Source organism: Phytophthora infestans, genomic scaffold (assembly GCF_000142945.1).
Source record: "Phytophthora infestans T30-4 supercont1.21 genomic scaffold, whole genome shotgun sequence".
Lineage (NCBI taxonomy): Eukaryota > Oomycota > Peronosporomycetes > Peronosporales > Peronosporaceae > Phytophthora > Phytophthora infestans.
This window is the reverse complement of record NW_003303738.1, coordinates 503,217-528,656: the sequence shown is the minus strand read 5'-3', so window position 1 is coordinate 528,656 and position 25,440 is coordinate 503,217. Positions and strand designations below refer to the sequence as shown.

Sequence of the window (25,440 nt, the reverse complement as noted above, 5' to 3'; positions counted from 1 at the left end):
GGAAGACTCGCATTGTAGTAGTTTGTACCGCATGCTGCGCTCTGAGTAGCCATACAAGCCATAATGTTGCTCTTTTCGGTACTATGTGACTAAAGCTGCGAAAACAAGGCGTCTGCTTCATCGGCGCTAAGCTCTCTGCCGAGCTGTCTCCACGGCAGTACCTTCGGCATCTTCCGGTCGACGAGTTTGAGTGTGAGGGGGCCGCCTCGACGTGATTGGCTGTGGGTAAGACTGGCTGTGCGGTCCCTTGCTCAAGCTGCGGGCATCCACGCACTGTGTGGCGGTACCATATTATGAAGTGCTGCCCTGTATTTTGTGTCGAAAAACGCATTTTTATGTGTTTTTCATGGTGAGAAGGTGCCAAAACGCAACTTGAGGTGTTTACAGGCATTTGAGGTGTCAACGCAACAACTAAATGTGCAATTCACTGGTTCTCGTTTGGCATGTTCTGTCGTACTGATATCGTTTGTATCACGAGATCGATTTGTACAGTACTGCACATCATTTTCGCGAGATTGGTTTATATAGGATATGCAAGAAAATCAGATTTTAGCTGAAAATCCATTGTTTAATTGAATTGAAGATCATCACATCCGGAAGTCTATCAAAGGTCCAAGGGCGCGAAACGGTTGCAGTACTGTACAAAAGGCACCAACTAACGATAGACGACAATGTCGTCACGGAGATGCACATATCCTAAAAACAAATGGATTACAAAGACCAAGAGCATGTTTGGCTAAGGAATACCAAAAGAACTGTGAATTGCACAACTACATGTATGTATTAGCGGCCGTCAGGGTTGGCAGATTAGCAGGTTGCAGGGTCTACTGCCCAATCATATTCACGGAACGCTGACAGAAGGATAGCCTGCCGTCTAGATGCGTACTACTACTACTATTACTAGCCGAGCGCCGTCGCTAGGCGGCGGTAGTTTAGGTTTATTCAAGTTGTTTGCCTTCCCGCCTCCGCTTCGCTTCGGGTGGATAAATATTCCAAAACCTATGAGCCCCAATGTGTCTAAATCGACTTCTTTAATGTCCTATTTCAATTTAGACTATTCGTTACAAAATGCTGAGTCCGTGCAACTGTTCCTACAAAAACCTGAGCATCTAGCATCATACTTACCATGCTTAAAAAAGAATATGTGATCTTGACACAGTCTCTTTATTATTGTTGATATTCACTGTCAGAATCACCTGCACTTCAAATAGCATGTCTACAAACGCCACACAATATACTTAGCTTTGCGTCGTGCTCGATATCACGGGCCATTTCTGAGCCGCTATGAAATCTAGCTCACATCAGCGCAAACGATAGTAATGGCCTGTCCAGCTTGCACTGCTTACCTGCTTGTACTGCCTATTTCAGCTTGTAAGTAGAAATTCACTTCTCATATCAAACGCTTCAACTGATTCATATTTTCATAATCTTACGTCGAAATAATTCCCTCCTGTCTCCGCTCTGAGGATTTAACAGAAATTCGCAGGTTTATGGTTCAAGTTCATGGCCACCTCCCTGTCTTCATTGACGCTCGGCAAACAGATCTTTGTCTCGTGGGTTGAACGTTTATACTTGCCTTTACTGCATTATCATTGACAATTAAAAAAATATAGTGAGCTCACATATAAAAAAGTAAATCAACATGAGTACTCACAAGGAACTGAACACGACAAACGTTGCTATCGTGGCAATCACCATCACACCCTCAGGACTGATGAAAAAATCCCTAGTCGTTTCTTGGCCGTCCGTCTGCATCCGTTGCAGAGCACTAAGACCAGGGACAGCAACAGCAGATAACAGGTTCCCACATAGCTGTTGTAAAGCTGCCACCGTCGCTTCACTGGTCGGGTATGAACATTCCACTCCAAGCTCAAGAACCACCGGCTGAATGGGTCCAAGAACAGCTCCAAGCACTAGCAAACTCAGCAATGTCGCCTGCACTTTCACCTTTGGCACTAGTTGAAAAACTGCAATTGATACTGCCGTCAAGAGTAAGCAGATGAGCGACACGGTCTTGTGGTTTCTCATCTTGTCCACCTTCTGACTGACCAGTTGGCCCCCGACAAGCGAGCTCACGATAAACCCAGCGCCAATAAACCCAATTTGGGTTTTACTAAACGTGGTGACGCTTAGAAACTCATCTAACAAGGCGCTTAGAGCGTTCACAATACATTCCGCTAACGAGAATGCCACAATGGTATGCCAGAAGCCAGAGTGGCTAAACGCGGTCGACCATTGTCTCCAGTCGTATTTTTTGTACTCTAGTTTTGTGTGTGAAAATTGATCAATTCTGACAGGTTTTGATCGAAAAAAGACCAATGCAACCACACAAGAGCCAATAGCCAGCAACGCGATGTACAGGTTCCAGTCTGGAATATCATCCCGAGAACGCACGAGGAAGGGAGCTGCCAGATACACCAATGCTGTGCCCAACGCGTTCGCGTTTAATGCGACGCTGGTGGACGCTGCTCGCATTGATGGAGGGAACCAGTTCGCAGAGAACAGAGGCGGCGAGTTCACCATGAACGGCATCGCCAATGCCGCGAGAAGTTGTCCACTAAAAGTTGTGTACATCTCTCCGGCTGGAGCGAGAAAGCACGCAAAGTACCGAAGACTTGCTCCAATTGCCTGCAACAAACCTCCGAGGAGAACGCCATACGCGAGCGATTTTTGATCCATTATCCAGGACCCAACGAATGCGCCAGGAATGTACGAAATGAAGTAAATCGTAATTAGAGTTTCTGCATGTAGCTACACACACAAAAAGTTATTTTTTGTCAACGAATAAGTTAGATATACATTACTTACTTGATGGTTCCACCTGTCCTCCACTATGGTGGAAATGGGTGCGTACGAGTAGCAGATGGCTTGGTTCACAGCGCTGAGGACGGATAAAATGGCAAGCATGACCCATTTCTCGTAGGAATCTCTTGATGTTAAGGTCAGCGATGGCTTCAGGATCTGTTTCTCCAGCAACACAACTCCTGGAGCAACGTTAGCGCAACTCAACCAGCTATAGCAAGAAAGTTGGACGTACCTTCGATGTCGCTTGTGTCGCTCGGTAGCGCCGTCATCTTCGCTCTTACGTGGGACTGCAGACTGCTTACATGCACATGCATTCAGTGTCAAAACGTTGAGATGTCATACAGTTGAGGCAGAGACTCAAGCACCCACATTCAACCAGCGCTTTTCGTGATCTTCCACCAATCGGATCTTTACGCACACGACCGTTCGCCTTCTTGGTATCCGTCAATATTAGGTTTAATACTAAACCAACGCTGCGGTCATTCAATCCTGGTCAGTCTCCGTGTGCACGCTTTAAAACGGATTACCGGTATCAGTAAGATTAAAAAAATAATTACCGGTATCAGTCATACTGGTATCAACTTTTCTTTGCTATTCACGTAGACGACCTGTGTACGGCAGCGCATGCCCTTGTAGGAACGCATCAAATTGAGCATGTAGCAGAGCAGCAACAATATTTTACGGAGGCGAATCAAAGGTCCGAGGGTACTAAAACGGGGTGCACAATATAAGCTTCTCGCTCGGCCAGACTCATCCTATCTGCTGGACCTACAAAGAATTATTCGACTTGACCAACCCTTCAGGGGAGAGGCTAGCACCATTGAAAACTCGAGTCACCACCTTTAGACTTTCTAGTAGCCGCAACAGCGAAGTCAATAGGTCTGTCTGCCACTGAAGACGCGTAATTCGACCGCTTGTCTCATCCCTTACAAAATGCATCGACCCGTGGATAACAAAGCAACTTGTCCGCAGTTTTGGACCGTTTCCCGTTACTGATCAAGTTTGGGAACCCATGACGCAACATTCGCTCTGTAATAGTGAGCTCGCACACAGTTTTGACGATAAGGGAGTCCAGGTCCATCGCACATGTGCAGCGGTTGCATGTCGATTTTTTCGTAGCACCGAGATTGAAAGACAATCGTTTCTATCAGGGCTTGGAAACCAAAGACCACACCATCAGAGACGTCATCTGCCACTACCGCCCTGAGGAAATCCAGCTGAGTTTTGGTCTGGGCGAGCATCGAGGTAGTGTCCGATAACGAGAAAGGACTCTTTAAAGCTGGATCACTGACGCCGTGTCGAAAGAGACGGAAGTACTCAGCAGCAATGGACCAGATGGAAGTGTTCGAGGCGACAGCAACCGATGCTTCAATTCCACCTCTGGAATCACTTCTTCTTTGAGTTTCTGAACAGTGTCCTGAAGGTCTTCCACGAGTTTACGCTGCCGAATCTTGTAGCGTGCCTGGTGCATTCGATTCCGCTGACGTCGGTGCTCGATCTCGGCTGTGTATCTGGTATTTAGATCGTCAGAGGCCGAAGCTGCTTTCGTCTTTTGTACCTCGGACTGGGATGTATCACCGCTCAGGGTATGAGAGAGAAGGCGTTTGTGACCGGTGATACTGGGTAGACGTGTTTAATAGAGAACAGCGTCTCCGTCCGCAGGCCATCCAGATCTCGAAAAGGTGAAGGTCGGATGGGGCTCGGCAACCTTCCGTTCTGTCCGCAAGGGTGGTGTACTATACCCATGTACTTTTCGTTAAGCGACAGAGCCAATGACAGCATTGCTGAATTGCCTGCAGTTTGGAGGGAAAAGGGTGCTGTGGGGCATGGCTGGGAGGACAGTGGAGCTTCCGATGACAGGTCAGCGCAGTTTTAGAAGTGAGAAAGTGAATGGCCAAGGGAGGGTAGTTCGTGATGAAGATTAGTTCATGTGAACGGTACTAAGTCCACCGGTCGATTAGTCGCGATGTCGTAAGACTAGCCATACCCGACTAATGTGTTGCAGCGCACTGCACTAAGAGCATCTGAGCTACTCTTAGTTGTGTTTGCTTAAAAAAGGCTAGTTATTGTAAACGGAATATCTGTTGCAAGTTGGACTATCTGTCAAATATATACATGGGTTGTATCAAGTGTCGAGCTCAGCAGTACTTGACGCTAAAATTTCGGTGCTTAATTTACCATACAGGCGGCGAAAATCAAAGCATCTGTTGAAGGTACTGTAACTGTATGCACGGTGCTCCACCACTCTGCAAAAGTCTGTAAAACGTGCGATAGTGTAGCTGTTCGGCCTGGATCGTACTAAACAACACAAAACTCGCAGCCCCGTTATTTCTTCATATAAAGAGAAGGCACGAAAGAAGGAGCACGGAGCGCCAAAAACACTTCAAAACCAGGTATTTTAGCTTCAATAGTGCGAGGCTCGCCTAGAGGCGTCTGAAACAGGCGTGCTTTGAGGAAGCGACTCAAGGCCTGATAAGCAATGCACAAACGCGTCGCCATTCTGATGTTTGATATGCACAGGCATCCGCCATCACACACACCAATATCCAACCAACGTTTCTCCCAATCTCCCACCTATCGGCAGACGAACGTACGTATCCGTCAAGAAAACACGAAGGGGTGAGCTTTAGGGACTTTTCATTATCAAATTTACTTAAAGCTGTTTACGCGATCTTGGTGAACTTAGAAAAAGCTCCCCGTGCCGCGAGAGGCCCGGATCATCAAGACATTTTCTTTAGTGCCGCGAGCGCGCGTGTTCTTGGATTCTTCGTGGGCGAATCTCTTGTACGTGCCATTGCTGTATGAATGGCCATGATTGTATCAGTTCCAACTCCGCTAAATTAGTGAGAATAAATACATAAGACGTACAAGAAGCAGAAAACGATAAACGTTGTCGTCGTCATGAAGACCATTACCCATTCAGGACTAGCGTAGAAGTACTTTGGTGGTACATGTCCCGTTGAATCCACGTGTGTCCTTCGTAGAGCACTCAAACCAGGCACAATAATCGCTGACAAGAAGTTGCCACAAAGTTGTTGAAGCGCAGCGACGGTGGCTTCACTGGTTGGAAACGAGCACTCGACTCCAAGTTCGAGTACAATAGGCTGCAATGGTCCTAGGACAGCTCCTAAAAACATCAAGCTTACAAGAGTAGCGTGGACGTTGTCCTTGGGCACCAGGCGAAATGACGAGATAGCAACGGTAGTCAATAAAAGACAGAGTTGTAGCGCTGTTTTGTGGTTCCTCTTCCTGTCCACGTACTGACTGATGACTTGACCACCGACCAAGGAGCTTATGATGAAGACCGAGCCGACCATTCCGATCTGAGCTTTGGAGAAATGAGCAACACTCAGAAACTTTCCCAAGAGTGCACACATGGCATTCAGGATGCACTCGGCCATTGAAAAGGCCACGACAGTGTGCAAGAAGCCGCTGTGAGTGAACGCGGTGGCCCATTGACCCCAGTCGTACTCGTCACGTAGCTGTACGTCGGATACGATTGATTGAGCCACACATGTCCTCGGGAATGACCGGAAAAAGAAGAGTGCAAAGATCCATGAAGCCGTTGCAATCACCGCCACGTAAAGATTCCAGTAAGGTACGTCGTTGCTGGAAAGCACGATAAATGGAGCGGAGAGATAAACCAACGCTGTGCCCAAAGCGTTCGCATTGACAGCGACACTAGTGGACGTAGCACGTAGCTGGGGAGGGAACCAATTGGCTGAGAGTACAGCGGGGGAGTTTACCATGAATGGCATCGCGACAGAAGCCAAAATCTGACCCAGTAGAGTCACGTAAGCTTCTCTCGCAGGCTCAAAAGCACACGCAGAGTAGCGCAACCCAGCACCGAGCGCTTGTAAGAAGCCGCCAAGCAACACACCATAGCGCAACCCCTTCTTGTCCATGATCCACGAGCCCACAAACGAACACGGAATGTACGAGATGAAGTAGACAGTGATCAGTTCTGTGGAATGAAGCTTAACAAAACACAGATATACGTCAGTCTGCTTGCTCAAAAGATGCAGCTATACAGCAAACGCACTCGCTCTTGCCACCGCTTCTCTACGATACTCGCTATTGGCGCGTACGAGTAGCAGATGCCCTGGTTTACGGCAGTGAGGATCGACAGTATTGCCAGCATAAGCCACTTCCTTTGGGCATATTGAGGCATTGTCGTGGACATTTTTAGCCGGTCCTTCTGTCCTAAGAAGGTGCCATAGTCTACTAGCACACGTTGTTAGGAACCACATCTTGCGTTTTCGCAGTTGTAACGAACCTCCGTTCTCCATGTCTTCATAGATAACAGTTGATCTCTTCTTGTCGCTGGTAGAGTCGCGTAGCTCCAGCATCTTGTCGCTGCTCGTCAGTAGAATACCTACTTCAGATCGCCTCTCTCTCTCTCCGGAACGATGTCGAGGCTAAATGAGGAACCTAGCAACGGCTGAGACTCGATACTTTTAGCGAGTTTCGAAACCATCGTTAATGTGCTCGAAATAGAGCGGCAAAATATATCACAACCCTTGGCGCTGTGTGTCGAGTGTACCATCGTTGTCAATGGTGCAGACACCAGAAACGTTCCACGCTGTAGCTCAGTTTTCGTTGTGTCAAGAAGTGACAAAAGAAGGAGCATCAACATATAGATCGGAGGGGTACCACAGTTCAATTCAAGGCTCACCTAGAGATGATCTGGAAACAGACGCTAATGTCCTGCTACCGATCAAAAGCGACCATGGCGAGAAGCGCTACTGTAGTTTCTCAAGACTGTGAATGTTCCCGCAGAATCTCCGCGTATCCACTGTGTCCTTTCGAATCATATCATTATTCGTGAGGCCAGTAGAGCATCTTTCTCGATAAGGGGTATCTAATAAAGCCTAGGCCCGCAATAGGATTGCGGCCTTCACGTCCAAGAGTTACGTACCATTCAGGGCGGCGATGTGTCGTGTCCGTGACTACCTGGGCATGGCAGTTTGTATTGTGTTCATCATGTATGATAGAATGAGTATGTGTAGCGCTGCATTCGACGTGATGGTCGTTATGATGTGTCAAGAAAATATGATAGATGCCGCCAACCAATTCGTAAGCAGTTTACTTATTCACCAGATTGACATCGGTGTCAGGATTTATAGCGATAATATTACCTGGTAGACTAGTTAATATTAACACCTTTGTGTCCGAACGGTACTCGCCTCAGGCATGGCGTAAGCTACGGCTTACAGAATCACTTGTATTTTGTAAAGGCCATGTGTTTCATGTCGGGATAGGTGTATAAATTGTCAGCAGGTTTTCTGGCCAATGTCGTAAGTGATACGGCATCGTGATAGAGCACTCGCCGCTAAATGTCGTAACAGGGTCTGTTGAACAGTGTTCAACGTGTTAAACAGACACCACTTGTAGTCAACAGATGGCTGGGGGGCTCACTATTTTGCAACTCCTTTCGGAAAACACGTAAAAAAAAGGTTCGTTGGCTCAACAATCTTTGCATTCAAACACACGAGCTCATCAAGTGAAACGTAGCCTACATGCTTACTCACCATCGCTGTCATTGTCAGCGTCGCTACCATCGCTTCCCTCCTCGCGGAGAAGCTGCAGCTCCCGCCGTGTCTTCTTGCGCTTTCCTGCATTCTTGCCAGGCCGGCGCAGCACGACGCGCTTCCCCAGGTTAGCCGGAATGTCCTGCCCGGCCCCGAAATCGTCGTGCCATATCTCGAAACAGGTCTTGGCGATGCCCTTGTACTCGCGGCGGATCTTGTTGCACAACCAGCATTTTGCGGCGTCAATAGAACAACACTCGCAGTAGTAAGTCGTCGCAAAAAAAATTCTCTTTTCGGTTCGCAGAAGCGCACAGACCTTGCACGACCGTTGGCGGCGCTTCTGAACGCCACCGACGGTGACCCAGTCTTCGGGCTGCTGGAGTCCGTGTGTCAGGCGGACTGGTGTTCGCCTACGTTTCTGGCTGGACTGAGGTGACGTAGCTTGGACCCCCGCAAAGTCCTCGGTTTTGAGTTGCAGGAGCTGGTTCTGAAGGACGCAAACCACTCGGAGCGTTTCATAGCGACTGCTCCCTTGCTTTTGGCCGCCTCTTTGTGGGTCAGGTAAGCGTTTACTAGGGCTAGGTCCCGAAACCCCAAGAACAACCCCTTGTAGTACTTAGTGAACCGCGTGGGCATTTGGAGTGCGTAACTCTGGAGACGGAGCTGACCATGGCGATCAACTCCGCTCATCCAGTTCTGGTAGTACCTCACAGACTGAGGGCACCCCACTTGAATCGCGCCCACCCGCTTTACCTTCCTCCCGATAGTGGTCAACGTCATGGCAGAGCCCGTGCAGAGGTAGTAGACTGGCTTCAGGTCCCACCAGAGGGATGAGGTCATGGTGGGGACCGCGACAGAGCGCGAGAGGACAAATGAGCCACGCGGGATGCTTGATGGGCGGGTCTTGCTCCCTGACGTGGTGCTCTTGTCGAGCCCCAAGCGGTTCGTCATGATTGTTCCAACCACATAAACGTTCATCTTCAGCAGCTCGACAGCGAGGATAATGGAGGAATAATATCTGTCAATGACGACAACATGCCAGTTGTGTCGCGAATGAGGAGTGAGCGCCGTCTTCAGATTCCGTAAGACGGCTGCTGCTCCAGTCTTGTAATCAATACCGGTATCACCCCCATCTACGTTCTTACACTTGCTCACATAAATTTCAAATCTACAACAGTTACGACATCAGAAATGTTAGCTTCCGCTCTAATCGGTAAGTTACGACATAGCAAAAAAGCTAAATAAAAATCCTGTGACAGTACGCGGTCTTTGCGTCACACAACATAAATAGCTTGGAGTCGTATCGATGCGGCTTGTCCTTCATAAACATTCGAGTGGTGTTGCGTTTCGACGTGGCAGGAAGCACGCCTTCATCAAATGAAAAGATGGCTGGTAGAGTCCACCCTGCCAAGAAGCGTTCTTGGATCATGTCCACGACAGGACGCAGTTTCCATAGTTTATCGCGACCGTGCTCAGCAGTGTTGTCCACGAAGTGAAGGTCACGTAGGATGTTTTGGCAGCGGTCACGCGTCATGTACCGCCCAAAGAGTCCAGCAGGTATGGCACCGTCCTCAACCATGGTCCAATGCGCACTGAAGCGCCTCTTCTGGGGACACAGCATGCGCGCCACTAGTAGCCCAACCACATGAAGAATCTCGTGATAACCGTACGCTTGCGTTGCTTTTAGCCGCCGAGCAATTTGTGCGGCGGTCTCACGATTGCGTCCAATCTGCCGCGCAGCCATCCTTTCTGCTCGCCTCTGCACTTGTTGCAAACCGTAAGTGTTGGTCTCCTTGGTGATCGACACCCACACTGGTTTAGGCACAAAGTAGAATAGAGTTAAAAGAGGAGACAGCCAGACATCAAGCAATTCACCGACAGGCCTTGACTCCTCCGCACCCAGCCCAAAGTACGAAGGAGTAACGATCTCGAACGCTGTCGAGGCTGTGGTCCACTGCATCGCCCGCAGAGCTCTGGTTCGTTCCTCGACAGCAGCTCTGCTCAGTGCATCATCGCCGCCAACATGAAGTGACGCAAGAAAAGCTTGATCAATCTCCGCCGCCTCACTGTCAGAGAGTTCATCCTCCTCCTCCTCGAATTCGGATCTCGAACGCTGTCGAGGCTGTGGTCCACTGCATCGCCCGCAGAGCTCTGGTTCGTTCCTCGACAGCAGCTCTGCTCAGTGCATCATCGCCGCCAACATGAAGTGACGCAAGAAAAGCTTGATCAATCTCCGCCGCCTCACTGTCAGAGAGTTCATCCTCCTCCTCCTCGAATTCGTTGCCTTCAGAGTCGCCGTCCTCATCGCAGATGCCAACATCATCGCTGTCATCAGAGCTGAAGTCCTCGTACTGAGTGCTACTCTCTCCGTCCTGCAACACATTGACGACAGCGCGGGGTTTCAGCGGGATTCGAGCTCGCGGTGGGGGGACAGTGGGAGAAGTGACAGCACGTTCGTCCTCCCCCTCACTCTCCAGCCCCGATGCGTCCGACAGCAGGCGCAAGCTGCCTGCCGCGTCTCGCTGCTCCTCGTCATCTTCCTGGTCTGCCAGGGAGAGGTTAAATGCTCTCGCTACGGCGGTTTGCGAGAGTTCAGACTCTGAGTCATCGGAGGCGTCAAACAACTGCTCGATGGAGTTCTGCGACAACAGAACACTAGTGTCAATCTGAGATGGTCTAATGGGGGCGTCGTCACCGCCATCTTCGCCGCCCTCCACTCCAACATGCTTCTCGCCTCCGCCCTCATCTTCTACATTCTCGATTTAGCCATCAGTTACTGCATCTGCCGAATCCTCCTCGTCCTCGACCAGCAAGCCCGACTGGAAGGCGTGCTCCACCACAGCGCTCTCTCCTACCAACACATTCGCGCCCTTTGGACTGCTATACGTCCACTCAGTCTGAATACCGGTTGGCCGCTTGGACGTCCACCCCGCCGCCGCGAGCTGTCGCCACAAGTGTCCGAAGTCAACGTCATGTGCAGCCGCGACGGGGGCGGCGGGTTTTTCGCGGCGACTGGACCGCATTCCTGCCAGCCAGCAAATTCTCTGATGAGTGGTCTGGACCAGACTGGATCCCGTCATCCACCTGACCCGGTTATGTGAACTTGTCGCAGAGACCTCTCGCAGCTTATACATGTATGTAGCGGATGCTGCGAAAACACTTGATTAAAGTATGTGAAAATCATTTCTGAGCCACTTTCTAATATAAATTGCGCTATGTCGTCAGTTACGACATAAAAAAACTAATGGCGTATCTTACGACGTTCGGAGCCAAGGTGCTAAGAATATCACCTAATATATTTTTCTTGGACGAAATGATATTATTAAATATCAGCTTTCAAATGTTAAAACAATATTATATTTCTTAAAGATTTCGTAATCGGTTATAATCCACCAATCATATATCGTTATAGTTCGACTAGCTAAGCGATTACTAATCAACAGAGAGGGACTCGCCATTGTTACTCATTACATGTACATGTATTGTGGATTTCATGTTTTTTGCTGCCCCTGTTAGCTACTTATTTCGGACGAGCCCATATGACTAATTTGGATCTCATCTCAGGATAGGCTTCCTCATTTTTGACCTTACACCCCGTTTTAGTCTCACCATTAACTATAAAACCGCAAAACCGGAGCCAGTGAGAGAACCCCAGAGAGGCGAGGGGGCTAAGTGGCGTTGCCGGCAGCGTGAGGCGAACCCAGTACCAGTACGAAAGTGGACATGTCTTGCTGTATGCAGATAGGTGCAATGCCATAGTAGTGACTGACCACGCTATGATGTGCATTCCTGCAGCAAGGTGCTCGTAGCAAACAAGGATGGTGGAAGAAACTGCTTATAAGGAGACCACTCATGCCGATAGAGTGATGAAGAGGGTGCAGATGAAAGAACGTCACGTGTAGCGCGGGCAAATAGACGTACGAGCTCTCATAAAATTGGTGATCGAGAACATCAGGTGGGAGGAGTGTATTCCGTCTGATAGAGTCCTATACTTATGGCGTGTATGTATACGGTCGTGTATGCAGGCGGAAACTTAGCTAGATTTTGCAGCTGAGGTGTACACAGTTGTTGGGAGAGTCCACACAAACACATGCGAATGGTACGGAAGAGATGCGTGTGATAATGATAATTTGGCAATTGTATAGTCTCTCCCGTTTACATTTGTGCATATCTTCCTGTTTGTTACTATACTCTAGGGTCCCATTATCTGATCTGCGTCGGCGAGCACCAACTATCATCACTCGAATTTCATTGTTGTTTGGTGATGCGAACTGAACCGTCAAGTCAAGTCGCGTCAGATCTGTCGGTCCAAGGCGACTCAGGGGCGAGCACGATACAGCCTTGGCCCGTGGAGGCTATACGTTTAGCGGTAGATGGCTCACGTCTACTACCACATCGTGCGGAGGCAGTGCTTGTAGTTCGTGTCGGTGAACCTCATGGGCGAGCTCGAGGCGGATGGCGCAAGGACATTCGTTTCGACATTCAGGAGGGTTATGCAGTCTTTAAGGAAAAATGTTTATCGAAGTTCAACGAGGTTTTGAGTACTCCAAAAGCAGTTAAGCGGCCGATTCAGCTTCCAGAAAACGTGGGGATTTATTTGAAACGAGCTCGCAATGACTCACAAGAAAAATATGTCTTGCTCACCCCTGATAATTTTACGGCAACATTACACCATCGATGGAAACTGCTGACACCTGGGGACTTGGCACGCATTGGTGACTTTCGGGTTGAGGCATTTCTATACGTGCAGCGAGCGACCCCACCCGAGCAGTTCCACCGCGCAGCTGCACAGAGAATACAAAATGCAAGGGTCCAAAGAATGGCATACGAAGCTACCAACTCTATTGCGTTTGGTGCAATCACAGCTCATCATCTTGACGTTATACATGCTCGACGGCCTGATGGCACAGCATTTGAAATTCCTTCGGATAATACGACATCTCAAGCCATTGCATTAGACCAGACGCGTGAAGCAATGCACCGTGACGACGATGCCTCTGAATCCACAAGGCAAACTGGTGTCGTGACACTGAAATTCAATGGATGCCTGTGGAGGTGGACGTCATTTCATTAAGACGTGCAATTGGGCTACCAGATCATGACATATTCCTACAGGGTATGTTTCACCAGTTTAACCCAACACCTGTAACCAACCCAACCATGGTAGATGTCAGAAGATGAAGAAATGCAAAATACATAGGCGCAATTTGGTTAAAAGACATTAAATCCCAGAATAATTTCGTACTCAACACACTTCGGCATTCTCACTTGTCTGCATCAGATCATGAAATACTTGTTCCCTGAGCCCATTGCAAAGATATCCACAGTGCTGAAAGGCTCCAAAGCAGCCACTCTCACTACGTCGAGTACATGCACGTATAGCTACATCTAAGACCTGCTTTGGATGCAGTGGAAACACCAAATTGGCGTACTTTTGTAGCCAACGCTTTAGCTGGCCAAAGCATTGCTCAATGGGGTTCAATTGTGGACAATATGGAGGTAAGAATAATAATCGTGCGCCACATTGATGAATCGCCGCTTGTAACTCCGGGTAGCAATGAATTTTTGCATTATCCATTATCACGATAGAACGAGGAAGTGGCCATGGGTTAAGCTTCGGTACCACTCGACGGAGAAAAGCTTCGTGAAACTTTTCGCGGGTGAATGTGCCTTCGGTCCATTTCCACCCAAAAAAAACCGTGAACATTGAGAGCGGCTAGCACGGATAGACGTTTGCCACGTCGAAACGGCTGTTTGACTACGGCCTTCGTATTTCGTTTTGACCATCCATATCGACGATAAGCATGACGGCCGTCTTTCGCCGTTTCATCGAGAAAAACCAACTGCTCAGCGAAAGAGTAAAGTGACAGTAATTTATGACGGTATACACTGATTTCAGCAGGAACAGCTTCGCGTGCCGCCTTTTCTAGCACTTTACGACTCAAATTAAGATCGAAATTTAGTGCACGACACAACGTTGACAGCGATACGTTGCTAAGTGTAGGAAAATGCTTGATAATATTTTCGCGCAGCAACTCGATGTAGAACGTTGGGTGAACTCGAACATATTTTTCCACTGCCTGTAGATCTTCTGATGGCCAGCGCATTTGTTGTTGACGCTCACAGTTCTCGTTGACAACTCCACCTTTTAAAAACTGCGCATACCATCGGCGGAGCGTTCTCTCCTTTGGTCCCAGAAGCTCAGCAACGTGTTCAATAGGAACACCGTAGACGTGAATCAGTACCACACTTCTCCAACGAAAGTCATCGGAGTAGGTCATGGCAGTTTAGGCTGTATTTGACAAGTAATGCTGTCAGTCCGTCGATTTTGGCTACTGAACGTCCATGGAAAGCCCGCTCACCACTCATATTAGCCGCTGAATGTCGGCATAACGGATTGAGTTCTCCTAAACAGCACCAGTTTACATTAACCCTAACTGCATTTCAGGTCAGATGTCTACCCATTTCTGACCCCGTGCTGAAATCGGACCCTCGATTTACTACCTGAATATATTAGTTCTAAAGTACTTTCTAGCGAGAGTACAGTACCGGTATGGTCGGCTAGTCTTACGACATCGCGACTAATCGACCGGCGGACTTAGTACCGTTCACATGGACTAATCTTCACCATGAACTACCCTCCCTTGGCCATTCACTTTCTCACTTCTAAAACTGCGCTGACCTGTCATCGAAAGCTCCACTTCCCTCCCAGTTATGCCCCACAGCACTCTTTTCCCCCCAAACAGCAGGCAATTCAGCAATGCTGTCATCGGCTCTGTCGCTCAACGAAAAGTACATGGGTATAGTACACCACCCTTGCGAACAGAACGGAAGGTTGCCGAGCCCCATCCGACCTTCACCTTTTCGAGATCTGGATGGCCTGCGGACGAAGACGCTGTTCTCTATGAAACACGTCTACCCAGTATCACCGGTCACAAACGCCTTCTCTCTCATACTCTGAGCGGTGATACATCCCAGTCCGAGGTACAAAAGACGAAAGCAGCTTCGGCCTATGACGATCTAAATACCAGATACACAGCCGAGATCGAGCACCGACGTCAGCGGAATCGAATGCACCAGGCACGTTACAAGATTCGGCAGCGTAAACTCGTGGAAGACCTTCAGGACAATGTTCAGAAACTCAAAGAAGAAGTGATTCCAGAGCTGGAGCTGCAGCATCGATTGTTGTCGTACGAGCTCGCCTCGAATACTTCCATCTGGTCCATTGCTGCTGAGTACTTCCGTCTCTTTCGACACGGCATCAGTGACCCGGCTCTAAAGAGTCCTTTCTCGTTATCCGACACTACCCCGATGCTCACCCAGACCAAAACTTAGCTGAATTTCCTCAGGGCGGTAGTGGCACATGACGTCTCTGATGGTGTGGTCTTTGGTTTCAAAGCCCTGATAGAAACGATTGTCTTTCAATCTCGGTGCTACGAAAAAGTCGACCTGCAACCGCTGCACATGTGCGATAGACCTGGAGACTCCCTTATCGTCAAAACTGTGTGTGAGCTCACTATTACAGAGGGAATGTTGCGTCATGGGTTCCCAAACTTGATCAGTAACGGGAAACGGTCCAAAACTGCGGACAAGTTGCTTTGTTACCCACGGGTCGATGCATTTTGTAAGGGATGAGACAAGCGGTCGAATTACGCGTCTTCAGTGGCAGGCAGACCTATTGACTCCGCTGTTGCGGCTACTAGGAAGTCTAGAGGTGGTGTCTCGAGTTTTCAATGATGCAAGCCTCTCTCCTGAAGGGTTGGTGAAGTCAAAGAGTACTGTGTAGGTACATGTATTAGTGCGTGCAGCTAGTGAAGTCAAGTAGGTTCTTGAACAATGATTAGCCATCAAAGTCTATCATTGTACTAAGACGTGAAGACCATCTGGTTATTAGATAATACTATTGTTCATCATCGCCGCTCCAGTTGAGTTCTAGCTGAGCGAGCGAGAAGCTTATATAGTGCACCTCATTTTAGTACCCTCGTTTGGTTTGTCGAGTTTCATGTTCTTGAACACTTTATCAGCAGGTAGTCCCTTGTCTAGCCATTGCTGAAGCTTGTCTTGAGTCACCGAGGAAGACTTGAAAAACGCCTTAAGTTTTTCTATGACGGGCGCCCTCTCCTCGCCAGCAAACCCACCACTATTCTTCTGTAAGAGCTTCGTGCCTGAACTCGAGTTCAGAGTATCGATATCAATCCTGTTGGGAACATGTCCTCGTGGATCTCTTGCGACTGATGCGTCGACAGATAAACTGGCGATGATGAAAGCTACGGCTGTCAGAAAGAAGAAATGCATCGGGATGCAAACTGAAAATGAAAGTGTTTACGTGAAGCTTGGGAGAAATGTGCATTGGTCTTTTGTTGCGATTTCACAGACTCTTCAACGCTGTACAATGAAATGAATACCTCTTGCACAGCGACGATCAGAATGTAACTGCTGCCAAACTAACTGCCCACAAAGACCAATAAACAAGGATGGGAGGAGCGTGGCATATACTCAGGCTATTAGTAAATCAGGTGGACGATTCAACGCAATCAAACAATTTCTTACAAACAGTAGGAAAACAATATTTTGGCGAAATCTTGCTGGTACTATTTTCATCTACTAATATACCAGAGCTGAATATAGAAAGCCGCCGTGATACCCATTGTGACCAATCAGATTGTAAGATAGTTCGGGAAAACGCTGTGAGTTTAGTACGGAAGCGTGTCGGTGCTTTTTTAATACATGTAGAAATGTCCTGATCAGGTCTAGGGCTAGATGAGCCAGGATTTATGAGGGTGATTTCAATCCAGTTTGATTCTTGCAGGCTCAAGCCGAAGCTTTATTAATAATAGACCAAAGCGAGGAGACCTACCATGGATTCGTACGTATAGCTTGGAAATTCATTTTGTTTGGGCCATATGTAAAGGACGGGGAGCTGCAAGTGGTACATGTATTAATACCTCCTCCACGTTTTGGCGCGGCAAGGACAAATGTGTACAGTATATCGAAATTGTTCATATAATATAGTGGAGACTCCAATCCTTAGAAGGATTTCTCCCTGGAATATTCAGCATGGCCTTGAGACGGTTATTATAAGTTCTTGCTTCTCGTTGCTCTGGCTCTGCGCTGTCAGTCTGTGTTGGTATGCTGTAGCTGGTCTCACCACTGATGTCGTCTGAAAAGAGATTCGTGGTAATACCTGGGCATCCAAAAAGGACAACGCCGTCTCCAGTGCCTCCAGCTCCTCACGTTCATTTCCAACCGTGCAAATTCGAGCCGATAGTGAGATGAGTAGAGGGATCAGACTAATCATGGAGTAGTATGGGGAGACGATAATCACAGAACCCCCAAACTTATTCACAGATCGCCCTTATTGAACTCAAGCTATTTATGAAGACTGCAAAACTTTAGATCAACTGGATAGATATCGAAATGCAGGCACAGACGGGATTCCCGTTACCCAGGAACAATCAACAGTACCGAAAGTGAGGTATCACCCCGATTTTAAACGTGGCCTTGATATCTTTCACCGATTATCACATTGGCGTTAACCCCTCTAGCCCCGCGATTTAGGGCAAAAGTTACCCTGTATTATACAGGATAGTGTTTTATCTTGATTTTACTATTTGCGGAGTTTTGCGAAGCTCACAATCCTTACTCCTTATCTACCCTGTTCCGTACAGGTTATTAGTCAATGTACGGGATCGTGTACTCTGTATTAACCAGGATTAACACAATGAAGATGTAGAGAAAAATTCCAGAATTCTACAAATGCATTCACTCAAACGGACTACAATCATTCCTAGTGTTACGGGGTTGACACTTCATACAGCTTTGTATTAGATGCACGCAGTTTCAATACTGCCTACGTCTCCTGCACTAACCTCGATTTCTGCCTCCCTTGAAGATTCGTTGGTCGAGCTTTCTTCTTCATCGCTGTCATCAATATTTTCTCCAGTGCGGCGCGAGCTTGAGCCGCTTGGTAAGCGCATGCGAATTGTCTTCAATCCAGGGGGTATACGAGCACCAGCGCCCCAAAGGTTGTGCCAAATCTGGCTGCAAGTTGCTGAGTTTATTGATCCCGACGGGTCGTGCTGGCGAACCTTTTGGCATAGGTAAATCTTTCCTCGTGCCCCCGACTGGCGATTCATCCTTTCCTCTGAGCACTCAACGCAGTAAAAGGTAGTCTCCCACGGTGGCTTTGCCGGGCGAAGTAATGAACACACTTTGCATCCGTACTGACGTCTTTTGCTCGATTCTTTTCCGGTTTTTGCTCTTGTCGTGCGAAAAATATCCACTTGGCGAGGTGTGTGATGAGCCGGGAGTGTGTAGCGAGGGTGTGTCGACGGCACAACGCTTGTATCAACCAAAGCTTCGACAGATAGGTCTCCTTCGAAGTCGGCAGCTCCCACGTTCAGCAATGCGACTTGCATAGATCTCATGAATTCTGCGTGCGTGGGTGGAGCACGACCTGGGTTCAATCTTGCTTCGACGCGGCGATGGATGATGAAGGCATTGACTAACGCCATGTCAATGAGTCCGAGAAAGATAGTATGATAGTACTTCTTCATTTTCATCGCTCCCTGTAGTGTACAGGATAACAATTGTCAATATGAAATAAAGTAGTGTAGGATACAAATGGAAGTACCTGTATTGAATATCGCTGGAGCCGCAACTGATCATGTATACCTGCGCCTCCCATGCCTTCTTGGTAGTCCTTGACGAGCTGGGGTGCTGGGACGTCAACAGTGTCAGCGCCTGCACGTCTTACCAAACTTACCACACCAGTACCGCAGCCCGTGGCAATGAAGTGAACGGGACGGTTGTCCATCCACGAAACGGCCACCATGCTTGGCTCTACCTTTGACTGTGCAATTCGATACAGCCCTCTCTTCATCTTCTTTGGCCTCTTGGCTTGCTTGTATGGAATCGTGTTGCAATATCCGCGCCGGTTCGTTTGAATGGTGCCCACGTGATAAAGACCCCGTTGTAGGAGAATCGAAGACAGCAGCACGCTCGAGGAGAACCGATCCGTAATGACGAGTCGTTTTTTCGGCAGTCCGTCGAGCACATCATCAAGGTTGCGAATTACCGCGTTTGGTCCCTGGTTCAGATCAGCACTATCACTCGTCGCCGCCCTTGATAGATTTCAGCCCTGCACAGGATAACAATCACAACTTGTTAGACGCTAACCTGTAGAATATATAGATTCTCTTTGACATACCTGTAGCAGTAACCCGTTGCAGCGTCGCACGTCAAGTAGCACTTGGTATCCCATGGATGGGGCTTGGCACGAAGGTATTGCCGCATGGGGTTATACTTGCTCTTCATGGGTATCATACCTTCATCAAATGCAATGCGCTGTCCAACACTCATGCCTAACTTGAATGTCTTATTGATTGTATCGGCAATGGGCTTGATCTTCCAAGTCTTGTCTTGCTTTGCAGAGGCGTCGTTGTTGTTGCTAAAGTGCATGAACCGCACAATTTCTTCGAAGCGTTTTCTTGACATGAAACGTCCGAAGGTGCCTTTTGGTACCGCGCCCTGTGTATCGACTGCCCAGTGTTTTCCTAGCTTCTCGCGATGCGGGCATAATGTTCTTGCACATAGTAGACCAATGAAATGCACCAGTTCATGCGGCTGGGTAGGCTTGAATGCGTCTAGCTCCTTCTTCACTTGTTGCAGAGTCTTCATTTTGTAGTCGGGGCGTCTCTCCTTCATGCGGCGCTGGCGAATCATGATCGATTTAATAGCTTTAGACCGGAGCTGGCGCTGATAGCGATTGGACTCCTTTGCTATGGATATCCACATCTCCTTGGGGAGAAAGAGGAAGAAGAGTCCTTTCCATATTACACCCGAGTGCTTGCGCGATCTCAGTTGGAGCTGCTGTGCAGTTGGTCAGACTTGCCGAAGGCAAATCGAGAGAGCTGCCTGCATTCAGCACACAGTTTTCAAAGTTAGCGGATCACACAAAGAGTTTGATGAATGCAAACCTGTACCGTACAGGATTATACTAACTTTCGGCTTCGAAGTATGTTGTCCAGCCCGTCTTCGCATGCTCGCTCAGGTCCTCCTTGCTCATTCTGTCAAAGGGCGTACCCACCGACAAATCCACCGCATCTTCTTCATCACTTGTTTCCTCGGGATCACTAGCATCACTTGCAGAACTCTCGCTGGCCGCCTCCGCGTCAGAATAGTCGCCATCCTCCAATACAAAGTCGTCTTCGTCTCCAGACTCCATTCTGTCGTCACCCGTCGATAAATCCACCAGATTTGTCGCTGCGGCTACATGAGTCGGTCTCGGTGGCGTCGATGACGTTGGTTCAATAGTTGGAGCGGTGGACTTCCTGGCTCGTTTTTTTGTAGGTGCTGGTGATTGCTTGGCCTGAGCCTTAGCCGGTGTCGTGGATGGGGTCGTGGCCGGTGACTTGGGCGGCGTCACTGATGGAGTTTTGGTTGGAGCCTTGGGCGGCGGCGTGGATGGGGTCTTGTCAGGTGACTTGGGCGGCGCCTGGCCTGAAACCGTCGTAGACGATTTGCACGACGTCTTAGCTGGGGCTTTGCGTGGAGGTTTGGCTGTGCCTTCGCCGGAGACTTGGTCTGAGCCTCCGCTGGTTTGGCCCGGGAGGTTGACTGAGCCTTGGTCGGAGGTTTTGTAGTTGATGCAGCAGGTTCCATGTTCAGCTGCTTCTCAACAGGCGCCGATGCAGATGCGGATCGCTTGGCAGGAGGAACCTCATCATACAAAACTTTTGAATATTAGCCACTAGATTGTAGGTCAGTACCATCCAATCGACATACATTCCACGGGTAAATGCTTCCATACTTCATCTGGCCCATCGAAGTAGTCGACAAGATGCGTAGCGTTTGGTCTTCTTGACCAGCCTTCTGGCGTGAAGTATCGGTTTTGGCTGGATAGCCCTTTAGGTCGCTTGAATTGCCATCCTAACCTTTTTAGCTTCGTCCAGAGCTTGCCCCAAGTTATTGGCCGGATGTGCTTCCGCTTTGGCATGAGACCGTTCTTGCTGATGTCCGTCCGATTCGCAAATGGCGCGAAATTTGCGCGCCGCTCGCTCTTCCTTAATCTCGAAAAAGTCGTAGCCACGAATTATTGCCCCGAGGTTAGCAACGTGATTCTAAAACTTTATAATTCAGTGGACACTTGAAGTTTGTATGGAAACACTTACTTTTTGTAATGAGGAAAATGGCCTTTTTGTTATCCTGTAGTATACAGGATACGAAAATTTATATCCTGTAGAATACAGGCGGGGTGAATTGACCCCCGACTGAGCTTAACCCGCGCGAGTAAACGTGAATCTTTTGAGTCCATAGTAGCTGTTCACTATCAATTCTACTTAGCTCTTCTTGCTACACGGCGTTTAAAATATGGCTAAGACAGCAAATTCGTGGAATAGTGCCGGAGATGATTCTTTAGTGCCGCAGATGCTTCTTCCGCATTCATTTCAAATGCAGCCATTCCCAGCACAAAGTGAGGTTGTGCGTGCGTTTGTCGGCAGATTGTGGTCAATCTACGCGCTACAGGGGCGCGTCAGCATCAAACCTGCTGAGTGTTTGCTCCTCCAAGTGGGTTGCGTGTGCCGTCGTGCCTGGGGACGCAGAGTATACGAGTTATGCAAGGAGGATTCGCTCCAGCCACGCGATGGCAGAAGCTAGTGGGGGATGGCACGTGTCCACCACGACTGCATGATCAAGAGCACTCACGCGTACAGAGCGTGTTGTAGTTTGCTAGAGCTGTTTTCTTTACCTGTTTTAACCTTCCTTATTAATCAACTTTCCTCTTTGAAAACACCCCGTGTATTCGCGGCAAAGCTAGCTTTGCGCTCTTCGAAGCGTGCGTTTATTGATCCCGGTCATCGCTGCTGTCCGGCACTGGAAGAAGACCTGTCGTCCAAGGTTACACCGAACTACGTCGACTAAGTACGATTACCTAAGTGCTATACGCATTAGGTTGCTCGTTTAAATTCGGTTGAAGTGCTTAAGGCCAAGACTTCAACCCTGTCGGGGAAGCGCTTTACGGTCGACTCAGATGGTGACGTGGGGATGTCGATTCCCCAGCCTATCTTTGAGGCTATCCGACCCCCAGAGCCCTCCAGTTGGGAACATTATGCGCTGATTGAGTGGTACCGTAAATGGGAATGCTATGTGGAGAAGTCGCCATCGCTGCACGACCACTGGCGAGACATTTGAAAATGTCGTAGCTACTGTAAAGGGTTCAGTCAAGCGCAAAACACTCAGGAACTTAGCTACCTATGTGTTAAAGAAATCCGTTGATTCTGTGACCGACGCAGACATCATGGCGGACGCTGCAGCACACTCAAGAATGCGTTTGTACGTGTCTGTTTCGTCAGAAGCTTAAGATAGATCTGTCAATCGATGATTGCGACGCTCGGATCTTCCGCGATTACAAAGATTTCGATGGCATTGTGGAAGACAATGGTCTTCAAGGGCTATTAATAATAGGAGCCGGTAGTGAGCCGCCAACTACAAGAGCAGATCTAAGGCCCGTTGCCGTCTACTAGTGGATAATTTGCAACCACCTGTCCTGAAAGCTCAGATCACTTCGACTTATCGACTTAGAGAGGCGTGACTGCAAATGTTGCCCTCTTTGATCTGATACTGGAACATGCGAAGGTGCAACAGCGATTTCATCGGATTTCGTAGAATTATGCTGCAAAGGCCGACACCAAGACAGAACGTAAGCCACAACGTGTGGGTGCGACTAAGCCAGCACTGACCCGGATCTCGACGACGGCGGCCGTGACGTCTTCCGCACCTGCGCACGCTGAACGACCTCCTCGCCCTCCACCTCACGACGGATGCCTCGTGTGCAAAGGGCCACATTGGCTCAAGGACTGCCCCACTGTCACGGAGGCGCAGCGGACTGAGGCCAGAAACAGGTTCCAGGAGGCCAAGGAGAAGCGGTCTAATACCATTCGCGCCAAGGCTGCTAGGCTCGCAAGACCGTCAGGCGCTGGCCGAATTAATGGTACCATATATTCCTGACACTGGTGCTGATAAGAGCATAATTTCTCAAGGAATGGTGGATTCGCTCCGAGCGGTACAGCCTACACTTTTACTAACCCCATCAAGTACACCGATTGATGTTGAAATGCCCGATGACCGACGGTTGGTGTGTGGACACGAAGTGCTGTTGCACCTCGAGCTAGTCACTATTGCTGGACCGGTGTCGATTCGCTCTCTACCGTTTCTAATTTTAGCTAGGGAAAGTGACGAGTTCTTGCTGGGACGAGATGCGCTCAAGGAACTAGGCATTGACGTGGAGCATCAACTGGCTCAACTGGCTGGTCAACCTCTTCTCGCTTCCGAGGAAGACGACTTTCCAGTGGGAGATGGTCTATTTAGCGAGCAGGACGTTCATGATGATCCAAGAGAGGTGATCAAGCTACTAGTATCTCTTGCAGTGTCTGAAGGTCTTGCGATACAACATGTTGAGGCTGTTCGACGAGCCCTGGCCCAGTATCCAGATATCTGGACTGAGGCTGACCCACCAGAGCAGGTAGAACCTCTGCAAGTGACTTTACAAAGCGATGCAGTTCCATACCGAAGCCCACCACGCAAATACGCGCCGCTACAAGCTGACTTCGTGCGAGAGTATGTCCGATCCCTAGTTGCCAATGGGCTCGTCGTGAAGAATAATGCGTCTAGATGTAGATGGGCATCGGCTGTTGTACCAGTGCGCAAACCTGAATCTCGCGACAAGTATCGGATGACCAACGATTAATAGGCCAGTCACTACTCCTATTGCTGGGTCGATGCCAAGCAATGCAACCACGACGGACGCTTTCGCTGGCAAGAAAGGGTTTGGAACATTCGATTTTACTCAAGGATTTTGGCGGTTGCCGTTACACGAGCGAAGCAGAGAGATCTTTTCTTTCATTACAGAAGATGGCGTGTTCACGCCAAACAGAGTCTCCCAGGGAGCGACGGACTCAGCTCTTCACTTTTAAGGTGGAATGCAGCGTGTACTGGCTCCGTTTATCCCTAACTCTGATTTGGTGTCGATGGATGATGTTATTCTTTTCGCAAGTACAGTGGATGAGTTTATCGAGGTACTAGGACACTTTTTCGCACTGGTCGCTGCGGCTAAACTAAAGCTGAACAGCTACAAGTGCTCGCTATTCAATCTTGAAGTGCTATGGTGTGGACGCCTCATCTCTGGGTCTGGAATTCGGCATGATCCTACCCGCGTAGAGGCGCTATCTACGCTCCCACTACCCGCAACAATCGCCGATTTAAAATACTTCGTTTGCGCCACCAATTGGCTCCAAGATTCGCTACCAGACTATACACGAATGATTGCCCCACTTCAAAACAATTTAGTGGCGGAATAGAAGCGTGTCGGCGGACGCAATCGAAATGCGCTGAACTTGCTTACTACTTGGACGACGGACGAGCAACATGCCTATGAAGCGATGCTGTCATTGGTTCGCGACTCGGTGCTGATGGCATCTCCAGATCCAGACGCGGAGCTACTTGTTTTTACGGATGTAAGTCTCGCTGGGTATTCTATTGTGATGACCCAGGTTGTTTAATGGGGCCCCGAGCTTCCAGTCACCAAGCAGAGATTCGAAATGATCATCTACAAGGGTGGTGTGTTTAAGGTCAATGAGCTTAGCTAGACGAATGTGGATAATGAGGCATATCCGATCGTTAAGGCGTGTCACGATCGGGAGTATCTATTGCTGCGCGAGAAGGGGTTTCGGCTTTATTGTGATCATGCCAATCTGGTGAACATATTTGCGCTACATGATGCTCTCAAGAAACATGTTCGAGATCGATTCCAACGCTGGGCGATGCGGCTGTGCGGGTTGCACTATGTGATCGAGCACATTGTTGGTGAGGACAATATCTGGGCGGACATTGTCTCTAGATGGCACACACGCGAGGTGGTCCTTGTGGCTGCTGTACAGACGTGCAGCCAACGTGCCGCTCCTTTGGCGATGCCGTCTTCTTTTCGCCCGTTGTCTGATGAACAGTTTGTTTTTCCTGCACTGAACGATGTGCGCGCGGCGCAAAGAGCGGCGAGACCAGAGCGTGCACACCTGCGAGTCGCTCTCGAGGAGGAGGGCGGTATTGT

General features: G+C 48.9%; 2 protein-coding genes across 2 annotated transcripts; both read right to left on the bottom strand.

Annotated features, from left to right (window-relative positions):
- Positions 1-5,645: 5,645 nt before the first annotated feature.
- On the bottom strand, positions 5,646-6,946 carry PITG_11838 (Major facilitator Superfamily; the record flags this gene model as incomplete). The annotated part of the gene is made up of 2 exons (XM_002901279.1): positions 5,646-6,782; positions 6,848-6,946. 2 exons carry the CDS (start codon positions 6,944-6,946, stop codon positions 5,646-5,648), a joined length of 1,236 nt encoding a protein of 411 aa, XP_002901325.1.
- A 9,343-nt stretch (positions 6,947-16,289) lies between these two features.
- On the bottom strand, positions 16,290-16,631 carry PITG_11836 (RXLR effector family protein, putative; the record flags this gene model as incomplete). The annotated part of the gene is made up of 1 exon (XM_002901278.1): positions 16,290-16,631. One exon carries the CDS (start codon positions 16,629-16,631, stop codon positions 16,290-16,292), a length of 342 nt encoding a protein of 113 aa, XP_002901324.1.
- Between the last annotated feature and the right edge of the window lie 8,809 nt (positions 16,632-25,440).